Source organism: Ranitomeya imitator, chromosome 10, assembly GCF_032444005.1.
Source record: "Ranitomeya imitator isolate aRanImi1 chromosome 10, aRanImi1.pri, whole genome shotgun sequence".
Taxonomy (NCBI): Eukaryota; Metazoa; Chordata; class Amphibia; order Anura; family Dendrobatidae; genus Ranitomeya; species Ranitomeya imitator.
The window spans coordinates 35,377,235-35,396,504 of NC_091291.1; the positions used below are offsets into that span (position 1 = coordinate 35,377,235).

The following is a 19,270-nucleotide window of genomic DNA, read 5'->3' on the forward strand; positions in this document are numbered from 1 at the left end:
AATCTGCACTGCAGCCAGCAGTCATCTCTTCTCCCCCCGTTACTGGGGATTAGTTGCCTCTTGCTGACCCTGATTCTCACATCTATCACATGCGCATGCGCGTCACACTCCTCGTGTGCACCAACACTCCCCTACCGCCAGGGGGCGATTCGCGGATTTCCTGCCACACGCAACATGGCGTAATGTTATCTGCGTGCCCAGCGTCGTCATTTGCCACATACGATATGGCCGCAAACTCCTCCCATGCACCGAAAAGGACCTATCAGCGTCCTGCGTCCATGACAACGACGACGGATTGGGGGAGGGGTCGAGTGCAGGAAGAGAAGACTTTGGCGGGAGAGTGAGAACGTTTTGCTGGAGGGGAAGTGAGTACAGAGTGTGGCTGTCCGGCTGCTGTGTCCGAGTGTGCGCGCCGGCATAGGGGGGCGCTGTGCCGGGTGTGAGGGGTGTGGGCTCTAAACCGCCTGGCTATATAGTGGACCCGGCGAGATGGGAGATACCAGCTGTAATAAGCCTGAGAGGACAGTGGTCGTAATAATGTGTACACAATATGGTGGCCCCACAGCCCCCCATGCACGGTATCAGCCCCAGAGCCCCCCATACACGGTATAATGTCCTATCAGCCCCACAGCCCCCCATACACGGTATAATGTCCTATCAGCCCCACAGCCCCCCATACACGGTATAATGTCCTATCAGCCCCACACACACGCTGTATGACGTCCCCTCAGCCCCACACACACGCTGTATGACGTCCCCTCAGCCCCACAACACACGCTGTATGACGTCCCCTCAGCCCCACAACACACGCTGTATGACGTCCCCTCACCCCCACAACACACGCTGTATGACGTCCCCTCACCCCCACAACACGCGCTGTATGACGTCCCCTCAGCCCCACAACACACGCTGTATGACGTCCCCTCACCCCCACAACACACGCTGTATGACGTCCCCTCACCCCCACAACACGCGCTGTATGACGTCCCCTCAGCCCCACAACACACGCTGTATGACGTCCCCCCAGCCCCACACACACGCTGTATGACGTCCCCCCAGCTCCACAACACACGCTGTATGACGTCCCCTCAGCCCCACACACACGCTGTATGACGTCCCCTCAGCCCCACACACACGCTGTATGACGTCCCCTCAGCCCCACCACACATGCTGTATGACGTCCCCTCACCCCCACAACACACGCTGTATGACGTCCCCTCAGCTCCACACACACGCTGTATGACGTCCCCTCAGCCCCACAGCACACGCTGTATGACGTCCCCTCAGCCCCACCACACATGCTGTATGACGTCCCCTCACCCCCACAACACACGCTGTATGACGTCCCCTCAGCTCCACACACACGCTGTATGACGTCCCCTCAGCCCCACAACACATGCTGTATGACGTCCCCTCACCCCCACAACACACGCTGTATGACGTCCCCTCACCCCCACAACACGCGCTGTATGACGTCCCCTCAGCTCCACAACACACGCTGTATGACGTCCCCTCAGCCCCACAACACATGCTGTATGACGTCCCCTCACCCCCACAACACACGCTGTATGACGTCCCCTCAGCCCCACAACACACGCTGTATGACGTCCCCTCAGCTCCACAACACACGCTGTATGACGTCCCCTCAGCTCCACCATACACGCTGTATGACGTCCCCACAGCTCCACCACACACGCTGTATGACGTCCCCTCAGCCCCACAGCACACGCTGTATGACGTCCCCTCAGCTCTACAACACACGCTGTATGACGTCTGTTATTACCTGGTGGTTAGGAGCACCCGGAATGACCTGATAGTTAAAACTCACGCAGGACAAGCTCTGGGATGTGGGAGCTCTGCTGACCGCAATCCCTAATCCTATCACACACACTAGAAATAGCCGTGGAGTGCTCCTGACGCTCCCTAGGCGCCCCGTCACAGCCTAAGAGCTAGCTAGCCCTAGAGATAGAAAATAAAGCCTACCTTGCCTCAGAGAAATTCCCCAAAGGAAATGGCAGCCCCCCACATATATTGACTGTGAGTAAAGATGAAAGTCACAAACGCAGAAATGAAACAGGTTTCAGCAAAGGGAGGCCAGACTTACTAAATAGACAGAGGATAGGAAAGGTATCTTTGCGGTCAGCACAAAAAACTACAAAAGACCACGCAGAGTGTGCAAAAAGACCTCCGCACCGACTAACGGTGCGGAGATGCCACTCTGCATCCCAGAGCTTCCAGCTAGCAAGACAAAATCATGATATCCAGCTGGACAAGAAAACAATGAACGAATTAGATACTATCAGCAACTTAGCTTTTGCTGGAGTAGACAGGTCACCAGAAAGATCCAAGAGCGAACTGAACCAATGCAGAAACATTGGCAGCTGGCATGGAGTAACGATCTAAGTGGAGTTAAATAGAGCAGCCAACCAAAGGACAAACCACGTCACCTGTGTAAGGAACCTCAGAAGCAGCAGCTCCACTCACAGCCACCAGAGGGAGCCCACGGACAGAACTCACCGAAGTACCATTCACGACCACAGGAGGGAGCTCGACAACAGAATTCACAACAGACGTCCCCTCAGCTCCACAACACACGCTGTATGACGTCCCCTCAGCCCCACAACACACGCTGTATGGCGTCCCCTCAGCCCCACAACACACGCTGTATGACGTCCCCTCAGCCCCACCGCACACGCTGTATGACGTCCCCTCAGCCCCACCACACACGCTGTATGACGTCCCCTCAGCTCCACAACACACGCTGTATGATGTTGCTTAGCCCCACAACGCATGCTGAATGACGTCCCCTCAGCCCCACAACACACGCTGTATGGCGTCCCCTCAGCCCCACAACACACGCTGTATGACGTCCCCTCAGCCCCACCGCACACGCTGTATGACGTCCCCTCAGCCCCACCACACACGCTGTATGACGTCCCCTCAGCTCCACAACACACGCTGTATGATGTTGCTTAGCCCCACAACGCATGCTGAATGACGTCCCCTCAGCCCCACAACACACGCTGTATGACGTCCCCTCAGCCCCACAGCACACGCTGTATGACGTCCCCTCAGCCCCACAACACACGCTGTATGACGTCCCCTCAGCTCCACCACACATGCTGTATGACGTCCCCTCAGCCCCACCACACACGCTGTATGACGTCCCCTCAGCTCCACAACACACGCTGTATGATGTTGCTTAGCCCCACAACGCACGCTGAATGACGTCCCCTCAGCCCCACAACACACGCTGAATGACGTCCCCTCAGCCCCACAACACACGCTGTATGACGTCCCCTCAGCCCCACAGCACACGCTGTATGACATCCCCTCAGCCCCACAACACACGCTGTATGACGTCCCCTCAGCTCCACCACACATGCTGTATGACGTCCCCTCAGCCCCACCACACACGCTGTATGACGTCCCCTCAGCTCCACAACACACGCTGTATGATGTTGCTTAGCCCCACAACACACGCTGAATGACGTCCCCTCAGCCCCACAACACACGCTGTATGACGTCCCCTCAGCCCCACAGCACACGCTGTATGACATCCCCTCAGCCCCACAACACACGCTGTATGACGTCCCCTCAGCACACGCTGTATGACGTCCCCTCAGCACACGCTGTATGACGTCCCCTCAGCTCCACAACACACGCTGTATGACGTCCCCTCAGCTCCACAACACATGCTGTATGACGTCCCCCCAGCCCCACAACACACGCTGTATGACGTCCCCTCAGCCCCACAACACACGCTGTATGACGTCCCCTCAGCTCCACAACACACGCTGTATGACGTCCCCACAGCACACGCTGTATGACGTCCCCTCAGCCCCACAACACACGCTGTATGACGTCCCCTCAGCCCCACAGCACACGCTGTATGACGTCCCCTCAGCCCCACAACACACGCTGTATGACGTCCCCTCAGCTCCACCACACACGCTGTATGACGTCCCCTCAGCCCCACAGCACACGCTGTATGACGTCCCCTCAGCCCCACAGCACACGCTGTATAATGTTGCTTGGCCCCCATCACCTGATCCCTGATGTCCTGCTTCGGTTTGCGCTGTGTGCAGGCTGCGGCTTTGAGCAGCAGGTTAGATCTAGTGACGGCTGACGGCGTCCTCCACCATTGCGCTGTACTGAATCTGCAACCTGAGGATGCAAGTACTGTCGAAATCTTCACCTCACACCTAAAGTCCTGCCCCAGAGGATCCTTTTAGCCACGCACTTTGTTAAATACTATACAATTTAGCATCGAATAAAAAGGCCCAGATCTCCGGAACCATAGAGCGAATTCTATCAAAATAAAAATTGGAATTTATAAAAGTAATCTGTTCATGGTTCGTTGCTTTTTAATTCATAACGTCTTCTTTCTAGAAATACTGAGAATGGACCCTAAGCGTAAAAAGGCTGCACCCGCAGGAGGCTTCTCCTCCTCCCAGACCAAGAAGAAGAAGACGGACTGGGATGAAGACCAACCGTCCCAATTTGAAGAGGAGCTGGCGTACCTAGATGAGATTGAAGCAGACATGGCCATGGACATGAGCGACGTTTGTTCTACTGCAGACGTTTTACCTGTCGGTAGGAGACTTGTGCTTATGTTATCGAGAAACCCAGAAAAGAATAGATCCTTAGACCAGACTGGTGTATTTACTATGATAATCCAAATCACAATGCCGCTTAAGGTACCTTCACACTGAGCGACTTTAGAACGATAACGATAGCGATCTGTGACGTTGCAGCGTCCTGGATAGCGATATCGTTGTGTTTGACACGCAGCAGCGATCAGGACCCTGCTGTGAGATCGCTGGTCGGAGCTAGAAGGCCAGAACTTTATTTCGTCGCTGGATCGGCGTGTGTGACGCCGATTCAGCGATGTCTTTACTTGTAACCAGGGTAAACATCGGGTTACTAAGCGCAGGGCCGCGCTTAGTAACCCGATGTTTACCCTGGTTACCATTGTAAATGTAAAAAAAACAAACACTACATACTTACATTCCGGTGTCTGTCGCGTCCCCGGCATCCGCTTCCCGCACTGTGTCAGCGCCGGCCAGCCGTAAAACAGAGCACATCGGTGACGTCACCGCTCTGCTTTCTTTATCGCCTCTCATTGGGGGACACAGGAACCATGGGTGTATGCTGCTGCCACTAGGAGGCTGACACTATGCAAATAAAAAAGTTAGCTCCTCCTCTGCAGTGTACACCCCACCGACTGGCATTAAACTCTTCAGTTTAGCTTAGTGTCAGTAGGAGGTGCACACGGGTCTTTCATTAGACCCTTATCTACCTCAATGTGCGTCGTTTCTTTTTCAGGTTTTCGGAAGGGATACAGGGTGAGCAGTCACACCTGTAGTCCCACAAAGCGGACTATGAGTACGGCGTGTACTGCCACCCCGTATCCTCATAGATCCCTCTCCAGGACCAAGATCCTAGCACACAAACATGCTCAGAAGTCCGGTCCTGGCTCCGTCCCCCACCCACTCGCCTTCCAGAGCCTGTCGGTCGGAGGAGACGAGGACGTCCATCAGCTCCAAGGACGTCTAATATCTTCCACGTTTTTAAGGTTAGTAGACGGCGTGGGATATTAGGTGAGTATTTGGGGGGCCTCGGGATTCCCTTCTTCCTGCATTTCTGCGGCCGCACTGCTATTCCTGCGGCAGCACCCTTCCTGTACCAGCAATTAGGGACAATTTCCGGGGCCCATCCTTTGCGCGGCGGCTCTTAATTCCGGCCGCGCTACCTTCCCACGGTGGCTCTGCACCTCTAATCGGTGCCCCAGACCCTTTCCTCTGCGGCGCGGCCCCCACTACAGACAGCCGCTCTGTTTTTATCTCCACGGTCCCTCCTTTTCAGCGGCCACGGTCGTCTCCTGCGGCGGCCGGCTTTTATTGTAGGCCCCGGGGCCTTCTTCCGGCGCCGACACCGGCGCTCCGCTGTTTCTGCGGCGGCTGCCGCGCCTGTCAGACGGGACGCCCGCACCTTTTCCTCGGCGCCGGCACCCATTTCAGCGGTCGCCGGCCGCTAATTTAGGCCCCGGCTTCCCCCGGGGCCTACTTCCGGTGACGCGCTCCGTCACTTCCGGTATCTTCGGGCGGGCTTTCTCCCGCCCGACAAACTCTGCCCGGCATTCCCCACCCACCGGCGCCATCTCGGCTGGCTCCGCCCCTTCCTCCACGCCGCTGCTGGACGCTCAGGGCACGAGTTCTCTTCATCGTGCCACGCTCCTGCGCCGGGGAAACTTCGCAGAGCGCTCTTGCTGGGAACACAGCACGCCATCTGCGCTGGGGATCCACAGCATCTTCCTCCAGGCCTGCAGCTCCTGGTATCCGGGGTTTTTCGTCTGCCGTGAGTAGCTCTGCACTGCAGACTGACACCCTCCTCTGCCCCACTGTCCCCTAACCTGCTGGCATTTTCTTCAGGGACCTCTTCAAAATGTCTAACTCTAAAGGGGGCCGCTCTCGTCCTCCGACTTCTTCATCTTCTGCCTTAGTCACGTACTTTGCATGTTCGTCCTGTAACAGCAAACTTCCCTCAGGTCAGTCCTCCCCGCTGTGTCAGTCCTGCAGCAACCTGATTGTTCCCACCGCCCAGGATCCCCCGGCTGTTCCGCCCGAGAGTGATCCCCCCATCCCAGGCTGGGCCGCCTCTCTGTCACAATCGGTGCCCGATTTAACACGGGTATCTCAAACCCTAGTGTCCGCGCTGGATCGGTTACACCTGCAGACCCCTGCAGTGGCCAGCGGGTCGCAGGAACCGCCGCCCGAGCCCTCCTTGATAAGCCACAAAAGGTCCAGACAGGAACGTCGGTCTGAGTCCTCTTCGCGCTCCATCTCGCCGCTTGGCCCTCCCCCGCGGTTGGTGTCCCACCGATCCTCCTCCCCTGAGTCGGGCGAGGCGTTATCTGATGCGCCTTCGGAGGATATTTCAGAGCTGGATCCTAGCCAAATCGCCACCATGAGTGAGACAGTACAGAACCTCATTGGGGCAATAAACCAAACCTGTGGCATCAAGGATCCCTCTACGGAACCCGCAGATCAGGCGGTTTCGTTTAGACGGGCCAAACCACCTTCTAAATTTTTCGCTCCTCATCCTGAATTTGAGGAAATCTTGTCCAGAGAGAGAGAGAACCCCACTAGGCGTTTTCAGAGGGGAAAACGCCTGGGTGTGCTATATCCTTTTTCTCCAGAACTTACCGCCAATTGGACGGTCTCTCCCTCAGTGGATCCACCTGTGTCCAGGCTGTCCACCAACACGGTGCTTCCACTGTCCGGCGGAGCATCTCTGAAGGATTCAAACGATAGAGTTATAGAATCCTTCGCGAAATCTGCTTTTGAAGCGGCTTCAGCGGCTCTATGTCCAGCTTTTGCGTCCACTTGGGCTTCAAAATCCATTTCAAAATGGGCCAAGGATCTTCGGCCCTGGACGGGGCGCCTCCCGCACAATTAGCGGAACTTGCCAACCAGATTTCCAACGCTGGTGAATACCTAGTTTCCGCCTCCCTGGATGTCGCTTCTTGTGCGGCTCAAGCTTCCAGCAATGCCGTTGCCATCCGCCGGACCGTTTGGCTCAAGGCCTGGCAGGCGGACTTGTCCTCCAAAAAGTCCCTTACTAGTCTGCCCTTCCAGGGCTCTCGCCTCTTTGGTTCCCAGCTGGACCAAATAATTAAGGACGCCACCGGGGGTACAAGTTCTCTTCTTCCCCAGGCCAAGCCTCGTCGCCCTCCTCCTAGACGACAGTTTCGTTCTTTTCAGCCTTTTCGTCGCTTCGCTGCGTCAAACTCCTTTTCCCAGCAGCAACAGAGGCCACAGGCACGTCAAGAGAAGAAGGCGGTGTCCTTTAGGCCCACTCCGTCCTGGCGTCCTCGTTTCTCCCAGGGTAGATCCTCCAGGCCCAGGACTGGAAGATCCACCTCGGCATGACTCTCGACAAGACTCCAGCCCAACTCCCAGATTGGGCGGCCGTCTTCTCCTTTTCAGGGACGTCTGGATTTCTGCAGTAGAGGATGCATGGGTCAGGGAAGTTGTATCCTCGGGATACAAAATAGAGTTCGCTTCCCGACCTCGGGATCGTTTCTTCCAATCCCGTCCTCCAAGAGACCCCGCTCTAGTTCCGGGCTTCTTCTCAGCCATCGCTTCTCTGCTCAAATCCGGGGTAATTGTTCCCGTCCCAGAAAAAGAACGCTTCACGGGTTTCTACTCGAATCTTTTTGTGGTACCGAAAAAAGACGGCAAAGTTCGCCCCATTCTGGACCTCAAATTGCTGAACAGGAGGGTTCGCCTGAGACACTTCAGGATGGAATCCCTTCGTTCAGTAATTGCTTCCATGGAGGCTCAGGAGTTTCTATGCTCAATAGATATCCAGGACGCCTACCTCCATGTCCCGATATTTCCCGGACATCACCGTTTCCTGCGCTTCGCAGTGCAACGAGATCATTTTCAGTTCGTTGCCCTGCCGTTCGGTCTCGCAACCGCGCCAAGAGTGTTCACGAAGATCATGGCGGCGCTGATGGCCATCTTGAGAGTCAGAGGCTTGGTCCTATTTCCATATCTCGACGACATCCTCATCAAGGCTCCGTCCTTCGCTCAGGCCCACGAAAGCCTGTCCATTGTTCTCGACACCTTAGCCCGTTTCGGGTGGCTGGTAAACCGGAAGAAGACCTGCCTTATTCCTTCTCAGCGCATCATCTTTCTGGGCATGCTTTTCGACACTCGTCAGAGCAAAGTCTTCCTTCCCAAAGACAAGAGATCCACTCTTTGTCGGGACATACGCTTGCTCCAGGGTCCTCGACCTCCCTCCCTCCGTTCGGCCATGAAGGTTCTGGGGAGGATGGTAGCTACATTGGAAGCGATTCCCTTCGCCCAATTCCATTCGCGACCCCTTCAGCAAGCCATTCTGTCTCAGTGGGACAGGTCGGTCTTCTCCCTGGATCGACCGATCAAACTCTCCTTTCGGGTCAGGCGGTCTCTCAACTGGTGGCTGACGTCACCTCTCATCTCCCAGGGCAGGTCCTTCCTTCCGGTTCACTGGCAGGTGGTGACAACGGACGCCAGCCTGATCGGCTGGGGTGCGGTTTTTCGCCACCTGACGGTTCAGGGCCGTTGGTCGCCGCAGGAGTCATCTCTGCCGATCAACGTCCTCGAAATTCGGGCCATCTTTCTGTCCCTCCACCAAGGATCCTCAGGGGCCTTCCAGTCCGGATCCAGACGGACAACGCCACGGCTGTGGCATATGTCAATCATCAGGGGGGGACTCGGAGCTCCTTGGCCCTTGCCGAGGTATCCAAGATCCTCCTTTGGGCAGAGGCAACTGTTCCGGTGATATCCGCGGTGCATATCCCCGGCGTGGAAAACTGGGCCGCCGACTTCCTCAGCCGCGAGGGCCTCGCGGCAGGGGAATGGTCCTTGCATCCGGAGGTCTTCTATCAGATTTGTCTTCGATGGGGAGCTCCGGATGTGGATCTCACGGCGTCCCGAGTCAACAGGAAGGTTCCTCAGTTCGTCTCCAGGTCCCGCGATCCTCTCGCAGTGGGCGTCGATGCTCTGGCCATTCCTTGGTCACAGTTCGAGCTGCCCTACCTGTTCCCACCCCTTCCATTACTTCCCAAACTGTTGAAGAAGATCAAAGCGGAAGGGGTGCCGGTCATCCTGATCGCCCCGGATTGGCCCAGGAGAGCTTGGTTCGCGGAGCTCGTCAACCTTCTCGCGGACGCTCCCTGGCGCCTTCCAGACAGGCCCGATCTGCTGTCCCAGGGTCCGATCTGCCACCCAAATTCTCGGTCGCTCAGTTTAACGGCGTGGCTGTTGAGACCGCGGTTCTAAGAGCGTCCGGCCTTTCGGACCGGGTGATTCACACCATGATTCAGGCTCGGAAGCCTTCGTCTTCCAGGATCTACTACCGCACCTGGAAGGCCTACTTCCGTTGGTGCGAGTCCAACCGCGTTCCGCCTATGGTTTTTTCCCTGCCTTCTCTTTTGGCCTTCCTTTAGGCAGGACTGGATTCGGGCCTAGCTCTTAGTTCCCTGAAGGGTCAGGTCTCTGCGCTTTCCATACTCTTTCAGAAGACCTTGGCCTCTCGGCCACAGGTTAAGACCTTCTTTCAGGGGGTAGCCCACGCCGTCCCGCCGTACAGGGCCCCTGTGGAGGCATGGGACCTAAACCTGGTACTGGACGTTCTGAAGGTTTCTCCCTTTCAACCTCTTAGGGAGATTCCTCTATCAGTTTTATCATGGAAGGTAGCCTTTCTTGTGGCCATCACGTCCATTCGCCGCGTTTCCGAGCTGGCGGCCCTGTCTTGCCGTCCTCCGTTTTTGGTCATTCACCAGGACAAGGTGGTTTTCCGGCCCCCACCTTCTTTTCTTCCTAAGGTGGTTTCCACCTTCCACCTCAACGAGGACATCGTTCTACCTTCCTTTTGTCCAGCTCCGACTCATCCTCTGGAGCGATCGTTGAACAAGCTGGACCTTGTCAGGGCTGTGAGGATCTATCTGGACAGAACGTCCACTTTCCGGAAGACGGATTCCTTTTTCGTCATTCCTGATGGAACGCGCAGAGGCCAGCCGGCTTCTAAAGCGACTATTGCTCGATGGATCAGAATGGCAATTTTGGAGGCTTACCGGGTCAAGAACAGAGTGCCCCCTCCTGGGATTAAGGCTCACTCTACCCGGGCAGTCGGCGCCTCCTGGGCGGTGCACCACAGGGCTTCCGCCCTACAGCTGTGCAAAGCGGCAACTTGGTCTTCCATCCACACGTTCGCCAAATTTTACAAGGTCCATACCTACGCATCGGCGGACGCCAGCCTAGGCAGAAGGATCCTGCAGGCGGCAGTGGTGAGTCCTCTGACCTGATGGAAGTCTGTTTTCCCGCCCTTGGGACTGCTTTGGGACGTCCCATGGTTCCTGTGTCCCCCAATGAGAGGCGATAAAGAAAACAGGATTTTTGGTTGCTTACCGTAAAATCTGTTTCTTGAAGCCTCCATTGGGGGACACAGCTCCCTCCCAATGTTTTTGTTATATGTTCTCTGACTGTTCTCACGTTTACAGTTCTCAAGTTTGTGGTTATGGTTTTTCAACCTTGTTTTTTCTCCTACTGCTTTCTCACTAACTGAAGAGTTTAATGCCAGTCGGTGGGGTGTACACTGCAGAGGAGGAGCTAATTTTGTTATTTGCATAGTGTCAGCCTCCTAGTGGCAGCAGCATACACCCATGGTTCCTGTGTCCCCCAATGGAGGCTTCAAGAAACGGATTTTACGGTAAGCAGCCAAAAATCCTGTTTTACGGCTGGCGCTTACACAGTGCAGGGAAGGTGACACCGAGGGACGCGACAGACACCGGAATGTAAGTATGTAGTGTTTTTTTTTTTTTTACATTTACAATGGTAACCAGGGTAAACATCGGGTTACTAAGCGCGGCCCTGCGCTTAGTAACCCGATGTTTACCCTGGTTACCAGGGGACTTCGGCATCGTTGGTCGCTGGAGAGCTGTCTGTGTGACAGCTCTCCAGCAACCACACAACGGCGAAACAGCGACGCTGCAGCGATCGGCATCGTTGCCTATATCGCTGCAGCGTCGCTTAATGTGACGGTACCTTTAGACAAGTGTAAGCTCAATATCTGACGGCTCCTCAGTGACCCTCCTCCCTGCTGAGATCTCACACTGCTCAGTGCAAGCCGGGTGGACAGAGACTAAATGATCTCTTGCTGTGTAACTGGACTCTTAAAAATGCTCGTTTTAATGTCAGCCATCTTGACTTACATTTTCAAAGTAAGTGCACCAGCCTCTTCATGTCTGTGACAACGTATAGTTTATATTGTGAAATCTGGTCACAGGACTGATGTAAGGCATGCCATAACAATTGATCCAGCCTTGTGAAGTCTGTAGGCAGTGATGGATAGTTGCAGATTTATTTTTCTGCTTCATTTTTCTTTTTTTTCAGATAAATTCTTGGACAAATTTTCGGCCAAATGGCTGAGACCTCCTCTTCCTGCAATTGATCCCCTGCGGGATTCCTTATGCTTTCATCAGATTGAACTAGATCATTATATTGGTGAGTAGTAAAAAAAGTGAATCGTCCAGAAAATCATTCCTGTAGCACCCGGGAATAAGCATGGCGAGCACTTTGTAATTGATGGTTCCTGTAGTGGTGCTAGTCGATTCTCGGGACCCCGCTCAGCGAACCGCCTCCTACCTGACGGCATCCGCGGCTCTTTTGATTAGCCGGACTCACTTTGTCATCATTGTTGCAATGTCTCACCAAGCTGGCTAATCAAAAGATGAGCCATACATGCTCCTCTTGGTTGGAACATTTCGACAGAAAGCGTGTTTGTGCTCGTAAAGACACCTTTGATTTAAGAAAAACAATTAGTGGTTACCTTTAGTTATAAAATGTCATTCATTTTCAGACAGCTGATATACAGTTAGCACCCTGATCCCAGTTTCAGCTCTTTTTTTTCCTCTTTCGGGAGTTTCTCTCCCAGTAATGTAGGTTGGATGTCAGCTCTGTGTGTATCCTGCCTTCCCTGCTCATATCGGCATAGTTTCTGTTTAGAGCTGTCAGGACCTTTTTTTTCTTTTGTGGGAGTTTCTCTTCTAGTAATATAGGCTGAATGTGAGCTCTGTGAGTATCCAGGCCACTGCTGTTTTCACTGTTCATATCAGCTGGGGGACCAGTGAAAGCCATCAGGAACCTTTTTTTTTTCTTGTGGGAGCTTCTCTTCCAGTAATATAGGCTGGATGTGAGTATCCAGACCACTGCTTTTTTCACTGTTCATATCAGCTAGGGTACCCATAAGAGCCATCTGGAAACTTTTTTTTTTTTGTGGGAGTTTCTCTCCCAGTAATATAGGCTGGATGTGAGTATGCAGGGCACTGCGATCATTGCGCATACAAACATTTCAGCAATCAGATAATTAACGAGCAATTTGATACAGTGTAACAGTTGTCACCTGGCTTTTCCACGGTTTCTGACCTTCTCAGTGAAAGTCGGTAGGAAAAAAAATATGTAGGCTGATAAGTACACTGGGCCAAGCATACCACTCACAACCTATAGACAGGTGTGGCATTGTTGGTCTGTTTTTTTTTATTGGGCGCTGTTAGTGATTTGATATAGGCAGAAATCTTCTAACAAACTCCCTTTCATAATGTCAAATCCTGTTGCCTTAAAGGATTTGTTGTCCACCCCTTATTTAATTTAAATGCGTGTATTTTGGGATAGAATCCATTTTTTGCCATTCGGTATCATTGAAACTTTTGCACGGTTTTGCTTTTATGGACTTCCCGATTGGACTGTCAGAATAAGCTCACTGACGGATTCTCTGTTCACTCATTCTGCAGCCGGCAGTAAATGGCACAACGCAGAGGCTATAGGAGGTAGACGGTGTCAAATTCTTAATGCAAACCAATTACAATTTTTTTTAAAGCTCCAAATACCGTACTTGAATTTAAGTAGCAAAAAAAAGTCCTTATAGGTGGACAATCCCTTTAAATTGAATATTCGTTTAGGTCATGGCTGCAATGTGTGATCTTGGACTTCTACAACACTGAATGCTGCAAAAATAAGAGAAAAAGCAGAAGTTTTTTAAAATTATTTTGGGAATTGTGCACTATATTCTCTGTGAGTTGACGATTCCGTGCATCATGTGCTATATATAAGCCCTCTGTACATTAGCGCCACGTCTCAGCTTTTTGTTGAATCGATAATTATATATATATATATATATATATATATATATATATATATATATATATATAATTGGTCTGATGCCAAAAGTGGATCCAGCAGGAGTGATTGACAGCGGCATTTAACAGGTTAACAGCCTCAAACAGGGCTCCACTCCATTTGCAGCTATTGGAGGCAGATCTTATGACATACAGCCATTATCGGACAGCTCCACTCCTGACTTGCACCGTATATGTATGGCAGATATCGGTAAGGTACTTTAAAAAAAACTCTGTTTGTCTGGATAGGTCGGAGAAAAACAATAAAAATGACACATCTCTTGTAGTAATCCGATGTACCAGCGCTGAGAAACCAAGCTTTGAAGCCACACGAGAAGTAATCTTGAAGTGCACTGGGGGCGTGTCCCTGCACTTGGAGTATGGCAAGCCCCTCCCAGTGCACTTCCAGACTTGTAACTTCAAAGCTCGATTTCTCAACGCTGGAATGTCGGATTACTACAAGAGAGGCGTCATTTTTTGCATCGTTCTACAACCTACGCAGGCGTACCAATAGTTGATTGCTAGCTTTAGGTCACCGGAGGATGCGCTGGTGGTTTGAGGCTGGTACAGTAGAACAGTGGAGGCTCAGATGTTGGATCCTGCATACAAAAAGCTTTGACACTGCCAGATGGGTGGAAGGTCTTGTGTTTGCCGGTAGTTGCCAATCTCCAGCCTGTGCAAATAAGGAAGTGAGGTCCCTGAAATTACATCTCTTATAATTGCTGCTATAAGGAAGCAGAGTTCATTTTTCTTGTGCCTGTTATCATATTTATTCTATCCCTCGTATTCGCGGAGAGCGAAGGATTGTGAAGGTGGCTGGTGAGAAATTCCCCTGGAATAAATTTTCCCTCCTACGTTGGGCCTTTCAAGTTTGAAAAGAAAAAAAAAAAAGAAAAAAAGCAAAAGAAAAATTTCCCCATTTGTGGATCGATTGTCTCGCATCTCAATGACTACAATTAACGTGATCCAGCAATAAATCACAAGTATCTTCTGCCCGGAGCAGATGTTCAGCACAGAGGGAATGTGTAAATCACACATTAATCTTAAGCTATGATATGTAATCAATTACCCTATCAATATGGCCTCCGTCGCTTCTCCATCAAGCGTTATCCACATTTCCTTCTATGATAAAAGACAAATCTGCTGAATAACTGGACACGTCAATGAGTACGTCAGCAGGGCTAAGTCGCCGACAACGTAATGGCGGCCGTTACATATTTTTCCAGAAATGGTTAAAGGGGTTGTCCTGTTTACAGAACCTGTTTTCATATATAGGTGCAATAAAAATTACCGTTGGAAATTCTGTCAGTAAAGTTTACAAACTTTTTGCTTTTGGCAATTAACCAGTCAAACAAGCTGTGATACATACCCGGACACCACCTACTGGCAGCGTCCCTGAGGAATCTAAGACCATTCCTCATGGGCAGTACCCTCCAGATCACAAATATCCTTGTTTTTTTTGTGCTGTGACGGCCTTCTTCAAATCCTACCAAAGATTTTTTTTTTTTATAGAGTTCGTCAGGCGACTGACGGCCGCTCCAGAATCTCCCAGGACTTCTGAGACCAAGCCTTGTTAAACTTTTAGATACGCTTTGGGATCATTGTGTAAGGAATGGAAACGGAGGCACATATGGTGAAGTTCACATTCGTTTTTATTGAAATTCTTAGTGGAACCTCGGGACCACGGTACGGGGGGCTCAGAAGGGGGACGTGACTACGTGAACCCCAGACACCCGTGGTGAGTCACCTCGAACAGGGTCAGATTGGAATGCCTGGGGGACACGGGTGCTACCTCCAGTTTGACCCCAGACTCGTGGCAGCTGTCCCAGCGGGACAGACGGACAAGCAGGGTTAGCTGATGACGTGGAGCTGACCGGTGGGTTCCGGAGGTACGGGTAGGAGCTGGTACTGGTGACACTGGTGTTGTCCTGATGTACAGATGACTGAATGGTGGGACGAGACGGAACTGGAGTAGACAGAACAGACGTCGTCCAGGATAGCCGGGGTAACAGGTGGCTGATAGTCTGTGGAGACAGACAGTATAAGCTTAGCACTGGCAGAGAACTTCAGAAACAGAACCACATGCTAGCCGAAACGGGAAGTTAGCAACAGAGGATACTTGTTGCTCCGGCGCCCTCCCTATGGTGGAAGGGCTAGAAATAGTGATCATTAACACACCATTGGTCAGAAGTACTTTTTGAAAAATGTGCGCTGTCTCTTTAAGAGACTGGGAGCACGCGTGCGACCTAAGCACTCTCCCCGGGAACCTGCTGGCCGCGTGCCAGGAAGCAGGGGAGAGAGGGGAAGCAGAGGCTGCATCAGGACGGCGTGGAGCCGGCACAGAGCGGGAGTCCCGACGGGGTACAGGGACCGGACCCTGTGTAACACATTGGTTTGTTGGAAGGTCCAAAGATGCCTAAGCTTCAGTTTCCTCCCAGAAGGCATGAAGGTTTCTCCAAGAATTTCCTGATGCTTGATTGATTACATCTTGCCCTCCACCACATGGTGCAGGTTTCCAGTGCCAGAATAGCAAAACAGCCCTAGAGCATTACCAAGCGCCTACCATTCTTCACTGTAGACATCAAGGAGCCTCCACTATTCTTCACTGTAGGCATAACAGAGCTTCCACCATGCTTCACTGTAGGCATCAAGGAGCCTCCACCATGCTTCACTGTAGGCATCATGGAGCCTTCACCATGCTTCACTGTAGGCATCACAGAGCCTCCACTATGCTTCATTGTAGGCATCACAACACAGCACCACCACCATGATTCACTGTAGAGCTCAGAGTCACCACAATGCTGCACTGTAGACATCACCGAGCCACCGACATGCTTCGCTGTAGACATCACCAAGCCATCATGAATAATAAGGAAAAAATTCATCTCACCCCTGAAATGCAATTCCAATTCGGGAAGAGCATGGCATCCCCGCTGCTGCACAGTGCTGTAGTATTGAATTGAGGAAAATAAGGGTGGAACCAGCTCGACACACTTTATTGAAAATCCTTTAAAAATAATGAAAAAATGGGCATCTCCGACAACAAAGCAATAAAAGGGGTGGTGTGTGTAACAGAGGTCAATCCATACGCGTTTCATCTCTGATCCCCATGCATTCAGACCAAAATTTTCCAACTCATCCAGAGATGTGGGTCCATTTAGTTAGTGATGCTTTTTATGGTCTCTTTCTAAGGGAGCTGTGCTCACAGGATCCTCAGGGGCGAGTCTTTAAGCTGCTCTGCATTACCCAGTGAGCCACCCCCTCCTGAAAAAAATATCATAAAAAGCAACACTAAATAGGAAAAATCCATTGTGGAAAATATGCAAAAAAATGGATTTCTGAGGGAAGCAGCTGGAATATTAAAAGAGAAAAACCTGGCCACCTCGGACTTGGTGACACGCTCTCTTTAACTATGAGCCTCTATAGAGGAAACAGATTTTTTTTTAAGGAATCAAGCAGGATCCGTGATGAAAAAGAGCAGAACATGTTCTATCACACGATGGCGGTATTCTCCACCTGGCTGACAGTGTAGCCTCACATAGAAGCGCCATACTGCAGTAGTATAATTTTTTAGTGAACAGCCCTATTGAATAACATTGTTCTTAGCGCTGTCTGCGTGATGTCACTTTTATTCCACTGAGAGCGCTCGGACTCAAGTCTGTCGTGTGAACGTAGGTACCTTCACACTCAGCGACGCTGCAGCGATACCGACAACGATGTCGATTGCTGCAGCGTCGCTGTTTGGTCGCTGGAGAGCTGTCACACAGACAGCTCTCCAGCGACCAACGATGCCGGTCCCCTGGTAACCAGGGTAAACATCGGGTTACTAAGCGCAGGGCCGCGCTTAGTAACCCGATGTTTACCCTGGTTACCATCGTAAAAGTAAAAAAAACAAACACTACATACTTACCTTCAGCTGTCTGTCCCCGGCGCTGTGCTTTCCTGCACTGACTGTGAGCACAGCAGCCGGAAAGCAGAGCGGTGACATCACCGCTGTGCTTTCCGGCTGGCCGGCGCTCACAGTCAGGGCAGAGAAGCAGAGCGCCGGGGGACAGACAGCGGAAGGTAAGTATGTAGTGTTTTTTTTTTTTTTTACTTTTACGCTGGTAACCAGGGTAAACGTCGGGTTACTAAGCGCGGCCCTGCGCTTAGTAACCCGATGTTTACCCTGGTTACCAGTGAAGACATCGCTGAATCGGCGTCACACACACCGATTCAGCGATGTCTGCAGGGAGTCCAGCGACGAAATAAAGTTCTGGCCTTTCTGCTCCGACCAATGACATCACAGCAGGATCCTGATCGCTGCTGCCTGTCAAACTGAACGATATCGCTAGCCAGGACGCTGCAACGTCACAGATCGCTAGCGATATCGTTCAGTGTGAAGGTACCTTAAAAGTCATTGTGAGATCTGTCTCCTGCTCTTTAACCAATGCTGTCTTACAGGGTCACATATTCCTGGGATGCCTGGCGCTATTCAGGGACCGGTACCCATCATCCGGATGTTTGGGATCACGGCGGATGGGAACAGCATATGCTGCCATATTCACGGCTTTGCCCCTTACTTCTATGTGCCTTTGCAGCCAGGTATGTGCCCAGATGGCTCTCATTTTTATAAATAAACTAGCTGAAGAGCCCGGCATTGCCTGGGCATAGTAAATATTTGTGGTTAGTTATAGCACCTCACTTCTCTCATTTTCCCATCACGCCTCTCATTTTCCCCCTCACATCTTTAATTTTCCCCCTCACACCTCTCATTTTCTCCCTCACTCCTCTCATTCCCCCCTAACACTTGTCATTTCGACCTCACATCTGTCATTTTAAGATCACTCCACTATTTTCCCTCATTCCTCTCATTTTGCACTCACACCTTTTCATTTTCACCTCACACCCCTCATTTTCACCTCACACCTCTCATTTTCCCCTCAGTATATAAATGTTTGTCATCTCCCTTATATATAGTATACACCTGTATGTCATCTCCTGTATATAGTATATACCTGTATGTCATCTCCCCTGTATATAGTATATACCTGTATGTCATCTCCTATATATAATCTATATATAATATATACCTGTGTCATCTCCCCTGTATATAGTATGTACCTGCTGTATGTCATCTCCTCCTGTATATACCTGTGTCATCTCTTTTATATAGTATATACCTGTATGTCATCTCCTCCTGTATATAGTATATTCCTGTATGTCATCTCCTCCTGTATATAGTATATACGTGACGTGTGTCATCTCCTCTTATATATAGTATATACCTGTATGTCATCTTCTGTATATAGTATATACCTGTATGTTATCTTTTCTTATATATAGTATATACCTGTATGTCATCTCCTCCTGTATATAGTATATACCTGTATGTCATCTGCTCCTGTATATAGTATATACCTGTGTCATCTCCCCTGTGTATAGTATATACCTGTGTCATCTGCTCCTGTATATAGTATATACCTGTGTCATCTCCCCTTTATATAGTATATACCTGTGTCATCTCCCCCCTATATATAGTATATACCTGTGTGTCATCTCTCC

General features: G+C 51.3%; 1 protein-coding gene across 1 annotated transcript in view; it reads left to right on the forward strand.

The window, feature by feature from the left end:
• Positions 1-305: 305 nt before the first annotated feature.
• The window catches only part of POLD1 (DNA polymerase delta 1, catalytic subunit), a 121,566-nt gene continuing 102,601 nt past the window's right edge, over positions 306-19,270 (forward strand). The window contains exons 1-4 of the mRNA XM_069741876.1: positions 306-365; positions 4,393-4,596; positions 11,946-12,056; positions 18,170-18,310. Of these exons, the coding sequence (XP_069597977.1) occupies positions 4,404-4,596; positions 11,946-12,056; positions 18,170-18,310 (445 nt within the window). The 5' untranslated portion in view covers positions 306-365; positions 4,393-4,403. The remainder of the gene's footprint in view (positions 366-4,392; positions 4,597-11,945; positions 12,057-18,169; positions 18,311-19,270) is intronic.